This window comes from Vipera ursinii (genome assembly GCF_947247035.1).
Source record: "Vipera ursinii genome assembly, chromosome: Z".
NCBI lineage: Eukaryota > Metazoa > Chordata > Lepidosauria > Squamata > Viperidae > Vipera > Vipera ursinii.
Genome location: NC_139517.1, coordinates 25,107,681 through 25,119,361, shown reverse-complemented (window position 1 = coordinate 25,119,361; position 11,681 = coordinate 25,107,681). Strand labels below are relative to the sequence as shown.

Genomic DNA, 11,681 nt, shown 5'->3' with positions numbered 1-11,681 from the left:
TACACTTATTTCAGTATATCTGTAAAGGATGGGTTAGAAATAATTATTACAGCATAACAATAATATCAATTAATTAATAGTTTGCATTAATATCTTCATGCGAATATTAATTATACATATTGTCTTGTAACAAATAATTTGTTACTTGTTCTTCCTGATTAAAGGTTGTAGTATGTTTACATTTAATTATTTTCCTTTTCCAGGTGTTCTTCCACAATTATATCAAACCCTAGCTTCATCTTCAGCATCACACACTGCTGGGTTATCTCTCTCCCTTTTTGAAAAATCCCTTTTGTTATGAAATGATTTTCAAATGATCAATTCATATGATGAACAAAAAACTCTGTTGCTCTTAAATATGAGTGATTTATGCATCCCTCTGTTCATCTATACTGCATTCTCATCCCTCCATTCAACCATAAAATAAAGTCTTACTAGGAATACCTTTTGTGTGTGTGTAAAACTTAACAAACTCTAAGGTGTACATTCTTTCACACCAATGTATTATCTATGCTCCTGAGTTGCTGCACACATCTAAATTTCTTTTTTTTAAGTAAATTGTTATCATATTTTAAATGAAAATATAATTTAGCAAAAGTAATTTGCAGACTTCTAAAAGAAGGACTTGTGTTTAAATATATTCTCTATGTTTTCAAACTTCTACATAATTACTGGTCTTCTGTCATACAATTCCCTCTTTTCCTTGTTAGAAAAATCTAAAACTTTAAATCTGTCCTGGCTGTCATTTATAAAATTGCTTACCTCAGCCTGCAGTCAACACTTTTAGAAAATGAGATGTTTATGTACCTCTGGTTTGTTTTTATATATTTTATATTTTTAAAAAGCAGCAGGAATCAAGTCTATTCCCTGAAGTGTTTTATGAGTTGCATCATAAAATTGTCCTTTAAAGATGGCTGTTTTCTAAATTAAACAGTAAGCAGTTCTTAAGCTGAGAACCTTTTAGTGAACCCTCATTTTTATTTTTATTTTTTTATTTTATCTCTAACAAAAGAAATATGATGTCAGTCTTTAAAACATTCTTTAGAGGATTAGGGAAATGTAAATAAATAAATAATAAATTAAAGCATTTTGGATGAATCAATTTTAATTTCTGATTCATTGAAACTAACTGAACATTCTCTAGGACTTGTTTCATATTTCGTAACTGCCCATCTCCCTCAGAGATAGGAAATGAGAGATTTTATTTTATTTTATGTTTAATTGTTTGATTTTTATGAAGAAGTCAGAATCCAGAGGAGGAAGAAGTTGAGGAAAATGATAGTGATGAATCATGTTTTTCAGCTAAGAAATGCTATTAGCAGGCTCTGCTTTTGCTAGAAATAAAAGTGGGAGAATATAATATCAATTGAATGTATCTCATATTGTTCTTGAACATGTTCCAATTTTTATAAGCAGGCCTAAACAATTTTGCAAATCACATTTGGTATAGTATAAGAAAGGCCACTGAATTACCTTCAGATATAGAAGAACTCCAGCTCTCACCAGACATATGGTGGTTAATGATAGGAGACTAAGATTTCTGAATAATACACATTTCTATCACTTGCTAAAGTCCATATTTTAGCAAAGCTTTGAAGGATATCTTCACTTTACAAAAGGGTCAGAGAAACAAATATCTCAAACCAATAACCTCAGTTCTAAGACTAAAATTAAATAACCACATTGTCCTGCTCAGATTGTCCTACTTAGTAAAAGCTTAAGAGCAAGTTCTTAATGGAGAACAGTGGAGGAAAAGGCTGAGATGCTACAGGGCATCTTCCAGAATAGATAGCTCTGAGCACTTTGTAGAAAATGTTGCACTGCATGCTATGTAACCAGCCAAGCAGCTGTTGAAAAGTTGTCCATGTTGGTAGTTCTAACACAACCTGCAGGGAATCTTCAGTGGAGGTGGCAAATATTGAAAGCCATAAAATCTGCTCTTCAAGAGAATTTTCTATTCTCTAGAAGTCCAATCAGTTTAGGAAAGGTAATATATTCTGCAAAACCATTTAGTTCAGTTCAGGCAAATAAAAGCAGATTAATAAAGTTTTGTGGGGTAAACCAGAGAAGAAACAAAACCAGATGTACTAATTCAACTTTGTTTTATTTATTCATTCATTAAATTTGTTTTTTCATCTATATTGTCACAAGGTGATTCTTTATTATAAAGCTACTGTATATTGACAGAATCTTGAAAGTCTGAAAGTACAATCCCACTGCCTCTCCTTTATAGCCCAGGAAACTAGGAAGGGTCCCTTCTGAGCATCTTGCCCCACCCACTATCTAGACTTCAGATAGTAGACTCTGCTGTCTCTTATCTGACCATTCCCTTGACAGTGTCTCTTTGTCCAATCTACCAAGATCTTACCTATATGCAATTAATCTTAATAAGCATTATATCACACCAGTCCCACCATATTTCCATTTAGGTTCCAAATGTTGAAAATTACCCAGTAAAATGTCCTAACTTATATCTCATGCTATTATAAATATCTATACCAGACATGTCAAACACAAGGCCCGAGGGCCAGATCCGGCCCGCGAAGTGGTTTCATGTGGCCTGCAAAGATATCCTGGAAACAGTGAGGGAATGGCCCCCACTCCCTTGGCCCTGGCCCAGAGACCCTCCTTCTGCCAGAGACCCTCGGATCTGTCCCACTCCTGCCCAGGCCCCCATAGGCACCCTTGATGCGAACAATGTAGAGCTGACCATGCCCACCCAGTAGGCCATATGCACTCTAGCCACACCCACCCAGTAGGTCACACCCACCCTGGCCATACCCACCCGGCCCCCTGAGGGCAACCGCAATGCTGATGCGGCCCTCAATGAAATTGAGTTTGACACCCCTGATCTATACTGTGGTTATTTGTGAAGATTTTTTTTCTTTCATGCATGTGTAACAAATATCTAAGCTTGTAAATGTATATTACTGCTTGAATCTTTATTTTTTTAAAAAAAGGAAGAACAGCTGAGACCAAAAGCAATTTACAGCAACATTTGATGTTTTGACAAATGTGGAAAGAGTTTGCTTGATTTAGTTCAATAATTAAAAAAAATTCTAATATGCAGAAATAAAGAGAATTCCATTAATAACAAAGCAGTATAGCAGCAGTTAGAATACGTAAAACTAATGCAAGATATTTATGTATACATATCTAAGCTAATCAAAATGATATTGCATGTTAGCATTTTAACAACTGGATATTTTTCATAATAGCTCAAATGGCTCTGTTTAGTGGTGTCCCATTGATTATGTTGACCAATGATAAAATTCCTTCTGTTGTGTAGCCAGCAAAAAGCGAGACGGAGGGTTGCAAACAGGAACATGCTTTATTGAAGTAAACAGGAACAGAATTGAAACAGTGGCTACTGCACAGCTACTTATACAGTTGGCCACTAGGTGGCAGCTAATAGATTTAAAGTAATGCATTCCTGCCCAAAATCTACCAATGATCTTCTTGGAGACAAGAAGTCTGGCTTAGTCAGAGACTGTTACACAGACACACCATTGAGCAACCTTTAAGCAGCATTTAAACAGATACATGAATCAGTACAAGTAAAAATCCCAATACATTACACCCCTCCCTCCTAGAATGTACACACATTATTTAATAACATAATTTTGAAGATATTTTGGTGGTCTATGCAACTGTTCAGAATGCCTGGGGGTTCCAGGCAACTCCCAGTCTACCTGCTTGTCTGCCAGGCTGGGTAGACCAGGACTCTTGGTTTCACGTGAATCAAATTGACTCAAGTTCCTTTGGCTGGCCATTCCTGGTTGGGCCAAACCAAAGTCCAGTGCAGTAGCTGGGTCAGCAGAGCTGCTGCCTGTTCAGGTTGTCCTTCCCCATCTGGAGATCCAAGTTGCACCTCTGGACTATGTCCATCTACGGACACCTCCCTGGTGTAATGACTGAATGAGCCCTCAGAGCATGAGAATGGCTCTGTTAGACTGCTGGCTGCCAGCTCTTGTTGCATACCATCTGGGGACTCCTCGTTTAGTGACTGTTCATCAAAATGCCTTCGCAACTGATCAATATGTTGGCGAACAACTTTCCCCCACCATCCAAGACCACCTCACATGAGAGGGGTCCAGAGACCTTAACAATTTTACCAGGCACCCACAAATTCTCATGCCCATAGTTCCGGGCCCACACCCCATTACCCACTTGCAACCCCCTTGGTGCCTTTCTGTGTGCAGTGTCTGCTGCTACTCGATCAGAGTGCAACCTGTCCAGTTTTGTGATAAGTCGTCTTCCCTAGCAGAGTTCTACAGGGCTTTTGCCCATTGCCATGCATGGCATAGTGTGCTGGCATAGCAAAAACTCAGCCAGCCTATGGTGCCATCCCCTGAAACAATGCACTTTAGCAACTCTTTCATCATATGCACTATGCATTCAGCCTGCCCATTAGTCGATGGGTGAAAAGGAGACAACGTCACATGCCTTATGAGGTTGGCCCTCAAAAAAGCCTGAAATTCAGATGCTGTGAATTGGGCTCCATTGTCTGAGACTAAGACTTCTGGCAACCCACGTGTAGCAAAAAGCTTCCTATGTACCTGAATGGTCCTAGCAGTAGTCATAGTGGGTATAGGAATTACTTCCAACCATTTAGAGTGGCTTTTGACCACTTTCAAAAACAACTGTCCCTGAAAGGGCCCAGCAAAGTCAATATGAATCCTTGACCATGGTGTATGAGTCTCCTCCCATCAGTGGACAGGGGCCTGCAGCATCTCTGGTCTGGACTGTTTGACACATATAACACCCATGTACTTGGGCCTCGATAGCCTTATCTAACCTTGGCCACCACAGGTAGCTTCATGCCAGTGCCTTCATCTAGACAATACCTGATGGCCCTCATGCAGAGACTGGAGTACACAGTCTTAATGAACTGGGGACAATAACCCTGCTCCCCCATAGAATACAACCCTAATTAGCTGAAAGCTAATGTCTACATATGTAATAGCTCTGGAACTCTGGTCCCAGGCTATTTTCCAGCTATCTGGTGTGAACCCAGGACAGCACCCTGCTTAAGATTTTGTCTGCGACTGTTTCCACAGCTACATCCCCATCATGGAGGGGCAGTTCAGGCAAATCTTGAACTGAGAAGATGCGAGTGGCTGGAGCCAGATCTAGCTGCATGTGTGGCAATGGCAACCGGCTATTGTCTGTGTGGCCCATGTCTTTGCAGGGTTTGTGAACCAGCCTGTAGCTGTAGGCTGACATAGAAATCGACCACCTTAACATTCTGGGGGAAAGTATTTGAGGTTTTTGTCTGTCTGTGGTAAATAACCCCAACAATGGCTTGTGGTCAGTGAAGACCATGAATTTGCGGCCATACAAATAATCATGGAATTTTTTAACCCCGGCCACAATGGCCAAAGCTTCTTTGTCAATCTGGGCATAATTGGGCTCGGCCGAGGACAAGATCCTTAAATAGTAAGCAATAGGGAACTGAGTCCCATCATCTGACAAATGGCTTAGTACAGCCCCAACCCCATAAGGGGATGCATCAAACACAATACAAACTGGCAAGTTTTCATTAAAGTGTATGAGCACTGAATTAGAGGACAGCAGTGATTTTACTGCCTTAAAACTGTTTTCCTGGACCTTGGTCCACTTCCACAGAGTGTTTTTATTTAAGAGCCAGTGTAACAGGTCTGCCACTGAGGCCTTGTTAGGAAGAAACACATGGTAAAAATTCAGGAGACCCAGGAATGTCTGGAGCTCTCCCTTAGACCTGGGGCTTGGTGCCAGCTGAATTGCCTTCAGCATCAATACGTAACCCCAGGACTTCTGTGGAAGGGACCCCAATTTTACACTTGTTCTTCTTCAGCCTGAGTCCTGCTGTGTGGAACCGCTGAAGGACAGCTTTGAGCCACCTTACCAGGACCTCAGTGGACTCTCCAGCAATGAGTACATCATCAAAATAGGGGCAGACCCCCAGAATACCCTTGAGTGTACGCTACATGACTCCCTGGAAGATCCCTGGGGCTATGCTAACCCCAAATTGGAGATGCTTGAAATTAAAAGCTGCCCCTGTGTGTCACAATTGTTTGTGCATCCACTGTGGCCTCATCCACTGGTAACTGTTGATAGGCCTGTGCCAAATCTAACATAGCAAACATGGTACCCCCTTGCAGCGATGCCAAAATGTGGCTAACGACTGGTACTGAATACGTGTGCTGCTGCAGTGTCCAGTTAATGGTGCACTTGTAATCAGCACAAATCCTGATTTCTGAATTGGTCTTTAGTAGCATAAAAATGGGAGTTTCCCACTCTCCCCCATCTATGGGCTGTAGTACCCCCTGACTGACCAGCTTGTCCAGCTCTGCATTGATTTTGTGTTTTAGTGCAAAAGGCTTAATCCTAATTGGCATTACTGAAGGAACAAGCTTAAAGGCTATTGGAGGGCCCTTGTACTCTCCCAGGCTTGTGTCAAAAACATCTGTGAATTCCTCGCATACTGACGCCAACTTCGCCGATTGTGTCTGGTGGATTCCAGTTACTTGAATGCCCAGTGCATCAAACAAATCAAGCCTAATAAGGCTTGTTCTCTGGTCCTCCACCACAATGACACAATGAAAATCCCTTGAATTTTATGGACAAAGTGGCCTCCCCCTTAACGGCTACTCGGGAATTCTGGAAGTCAGTCAGAATAATATCAGATGGCTGAAGCTTGGCCCATTTCTTGCTGTGGCTGCACACAAACTGGAAAGTCTCAACGGAAATAATGGATACAGCTGAACCAGTGTCCAGTTCCATCCTGCAAGGAATGCCTTGCAGCTCAGATTGTAATCAAAGTTTTTGTTTAAGGGGGTAGTGAGCTCCCATGCGGCAGACACTCTTGCAGCTGGAGCAGAGCCCTACTCTCTGCGGCCCCGAGGCCCTGGTACCTCTCCTGAATGGCTCGTCTGGTTGGCAGTCCTTCTGGCAACCTCTACAGATAGCTGTGATGTGGCCAGATTTCCCACAGACCCGACACGTGGCTGTCCTGAATCTACAGTCCGCTCGTTGGTGGCGGCTGCCACAGCCCAAACATCAAAGGAAGGGAACTGCCTTGTAAGAGGGCCTCTGCTCCTTGTCTTGGTGTCGTTGAACCTTGTTGAAGTCTTCTTGTTGCTCGGCATCCTTGTGGTGGACAGCTTCTTTGTGTAGTGTGCTTTTGGCAGGCTGCAATGCCTTCACGGCCCCACTGGCAGCTTCCTCCACCATGACCTCTTTTAATGCTTCTTGGAGCAAGAGAATGTCTTTTGCAAAAAGTTTTTGTTGGAGCGCTCTACCCCTGAGTCCACAGACAAGACGATCATTAAGTCTTTCTTCCAAGTCCATGAATGACAAAGACGAGATGCTTGCCTCAACACCGCAATGAACTCTGTGGCCATCTCACTGGGTTGCTGTTCTCACTGTTCAAAAGCATGCCTCCATGCTATCACTGACAGCTTCAGTTGAAAATGGTTGTTGAGCCTTTTCTTCAGGTCCACGTAAGTTATGGACTCCAGCTGTGCTGGTGCGACCAAGTTCTCAGTGATGTCGAATGTTGCAGGCCCGCACATACAGAGGAGTGTTGCAGCCTTCAGGCCATCCTTGGTGACTTGATTTGCCCTGAGGTAGTTCTCCACTCTCGACATGTAAGATGACCATCTCTCTGGATGTGTGACATCAAATTCTTTGAGCTTTCGGACCCTTGACATGGTGAGAAATCTTTGTGGCTCATTTCTCGTGTTACCTCATGCTGCTGGCTTTTTTGTAGGACCTGGGTCTGATCCTCAGGGCCGGGTGGTCTCCAGTGTGGCTTGCTAGGCAGACCGAGGGGGGAACACTGTCCCTACCAGGCACTGTGCTGGTCTCACTCCCTAGTGACTTCAGGCTCTTACGAAGTGGCAGCATCCCACCTTCGTCGCCAGTGTTGTGTAGCCGGTTCTTTGCAGGCAATAAGCGAGATGGAAGGTTGCAAACAGGAACATGCTTTATTGAAGTAAACAGGAACAGAACTGAAACAGTGGCTGCTGTGCAGCTACTTATACAATTGGCCACTAGGCGGCGGCTAATAGGTTTAAAGTAATGCATTCCCACCCCAAATCTACCAATGATCTTCTTGGAGACAACAAGTCTGGCTTAGTTAGAGACTGTTACACAGACACACCATTGAGCAACCTTTAAGCAGCATTTAAACAGACACGTGAATCAGTACAAGTAAAAATCCCAATACATTATGCTTTCCTTTATCAGTCCATCATGAGAGTGTTTTAGAAATGATATGTACTTTTTTGTTTATTATTATTATTTTTTAATCTGGAAGACTGTTGTGGAATTTCAGTTTTACAGGATTGGCAGGCCAGAATAAGAAATTGGATCCAGGATTTTAAAGATATTATTCATTCATGACAGGGAGAAACAAGTAATTATGTCTGTCTTGCATAGTTAAAAATCTGATCAGAATGATCTCAATATATACCTGAATTCAAACCCTATCAAAAATTCATACAATGACACAATATTTACTTAAATATTTTGACAGAATTACAAGAGAGTGAGAGAGAGGCAGAGGCAGACACACATACACACACAGAGAGAGAAAGTTTTAAATAGAAAATATGTTAATTAGATTGTTTTTGGATTACTAAATTTAACATGAAGATTTAACAATTTATTATGAATTGCAGATATTATTCTATCTTTCACAATAAAGGAATATCTGTCTATATCTATCTTTTTCTGTCTGTCTGTCTGTCTGTCTGTCTGTCTATCTATCTATCTATCTATCTATCTATCTATCTATCTATCTATCTATCTATCTATCTATCTATCTGTGATTTGATGGTACCATATACAACCTACCATCTGTTTAAAGAGATCTGTAGTGTATACTTGTTAGACCAGAAATGGGGAGAACTACAGTAATTGGAGTTCATTCCATTTGGAAAGTTCGCTGGATTACTTCCAATCAATCATTCTCTCTTAGCCAAACTTACCTGCAAGGATTGTTGAGTAGAAAAACAGGAAGCAGGAACAGATGGGGTTTCGTTTAGTAATTAAATAATTAAAACATTTTTAAAAAACTATTAATTCTCTAAATACAAGAAGTCACACTAAAATTAAAATCAAGTTATTTCAATCAAATATATTAAATGCAAAGAAATCATAGCTGCAAACACTAAATCATAATTGTACCATAGTTGTTTTTTAAAATAAAAAATAAAAAGAGATGAGTGACTGCAAAAATGTCATTTAATTCTTATTTTTTTTGAAATATTTTTATGATAGCCTTTTGTAGGTCCTTGTTCCTAAAACTATAAATAATAGGATTCAAAACTGGTGGCAAAGCAGTGTACAAAACAGCAGAAAGCAAGTCCACAGAAGGAGAAGAGAGTGATTTGGGTCTCATATAGGAAAATACTGCAGTGATAATAAATAAAGAAAAAACAGTTAGGTGGGGAGTGCAAGTGGAAAACACTTTATACCTGCTTTGAACTGTTGGCATTTTCATCACTGCAGAGAAGATATGGATATAGGAAGCAAAGATGAATGCAAAAATAAAAGAATCCAAAAAGAATCCAACAAGTATCACCATTTTACTGACTTTTGTATCTGTGCAAGAAATCTTTTGTAACTGAGGAATGTCACAGAAATATTGGACAATCACATTGGACCCACAAAAGTTTAATGTAAAAGTCACACTAGTTTCTAACACCGCATGGATCAGATTGCATATGAAGGAAATTGCTACCATTTGAATGCAGGCGTTCCAGTTCATGATCAGCCTATATTGCAGAGGATGACAGATGGCTACATAACGGTCATAAGCCATGATGGTTAACAGAGCAAGCTCACCACCAACAAATGTGACCATTAGAAAGACTTGAGTGACACAGCCAGCAAAAGAAATCCCTTTGTTGTTTGTCAGTGAAACAGCTATGGATTTTGGAACTGTTGTGGAGATGGAACAAATATCTAAAAGAGAGAGATTGACCAAAAAGAAATACATGGGACTATAAAGGTGGTGGTCAGCTGCCACTACTGTTATAATGAGAAAATTCCCCATTAAGGCTGCTATGTAAACCATAAGGAACATCACAGAATGCAACATTTGCAAATCTGGGTCATCAGAAAATCCCATCAGAATGAACTCTTTCATTGAAGATTGGTTGGCCATTTCATGTATTTGAATCCTGTAGAAAGTAATTATATGAGTTAGTGAAGAATATAATTTTCCTAACACTTCACCCTCCATTTTATAAATTTCTCATCTAACAATATTGGAATATTGGAATATCAATAGTGCGTCTGTTGGAAAATCTATTTTTTATTATATAGAAATTGCAGCAGAGGATAGTTACATAGTCACTGAGATCAAATAAAATGTACAGTGTACAGTCACCATGGGCTTTACATCTTAATAGTTTTTAACTGTCACAACTGTCTCAGGAAACTCTCATCAGAACATCAAGGAACCATTAACAATAGATGCTAACTAAACACTGCCATTTAATTCTGTAGTTTTGTAATATGAAATGCATTGTAACAATAAATTCCATTAGTATCCCATAGCCCATATTTCACCAACATTTCCAGCTTTGAGGACTGGCAGGGATAGTTCATGCAAGAGACTGGCAAGCCCACATGCACAGTTCCATTTGCGTGAGCAGCATGCACATGTACCTGACGTTCATGAAAATGGAGTGCACACACCCACATTTGCCTACTACTCAGGCATATGAGGATGTGCATGCTCATGCACACACTCACCAGCCATTTCCATGACCCAGTTGCAAACCCCTCACAGTCCTCTAGTGGCCACGGCCCATAGGTTGGGACCCCTGCCATAGCCAACAAATTTTAATGAGCTTTCATATAAATCACTTATCTGCAGCACTTTAAAAACAATTTTTCTCACTATCAACACTATTGCTTCTTAGTAGAAAATAAAATTAAATATTCAAATGTTTAATATTGATCAATTTGGCCCCAGGCTGAGACAATTTTATAGTTTATACATGTAAACAATAGAAGTGATTTGTATAATACTTGACCAATCAGAATTCAATCTACTTGAAAGATTAAAACTTAAATATTCAGGTGGCAATTCAATTTTTCTATTGTATGTGTAAGTGAGGCCAAGAAGAAAAGTTTTAATTCATCACTCCCATCCTATTATAATTCAAATTCTAACTGTCTCCTTCATATTTTATAATGCCAGGACTGACTATTTGCTTTGCTCCATTGTTTAAGGCAAGGATCCTCAAAGTGTTCAATTTTTATCCCTAAGTTTCAATGTTACTATTAATTAAATAGTATTTATTAAACTTTATTTATTTTCATATAATACGTAGATAGATAGACAGATTTAAACCATCATTTATTGTGTACACTTTCTCTCTTTCTCTGTATCTATCTAACTATCTAGAACTGGCAGTTGTGAACAGATAATATTAACAAAAACAAGTTATTCCTATTTCAGTAAAGGTATACATGGCTCATACTGCACCCCTATCTAAAATAGACAAATGTTGCAATTTTATTATTAACAATTCTAATAATAATATTTTATAGGAAGAAGTATGGAATATATTAAATACTACTGCTAATACTAAAAATAATAATCTAGTTAACTTTTACTCCACCATTGGGACTGTTCTGTACATAAGACAACAGAGATAGCATATCAATATCATAACAAT

The 11,681-nt window shown here is 39.7% G+C and overlaps 1 protein-coding gene across 1 annotated transcript; it reads right to left on the bottom strand.

Moving 5' to 3' along the window:
* Nucleotides 1–9,238: 9,238 nt before the first annotated feature.
* Nucleotides 9,239–10,156, bottom strand: LOC310649237 (olfactory receptor 14A16-like; the record flags this gene model as incomplete). Its single annotated transcript, XM_083377542.1, has 1 exon — nt 9,239–10,156. One exon carries the CDS (start codon nt 10,154–10,156, stop codon nt 9,239–9,241), a length of 918 nt encoding a protein of 305 aa, XP_083233668.1.
* Nucleotides 10,157–11,681: the final 1,525 nt, after the last annotated feature.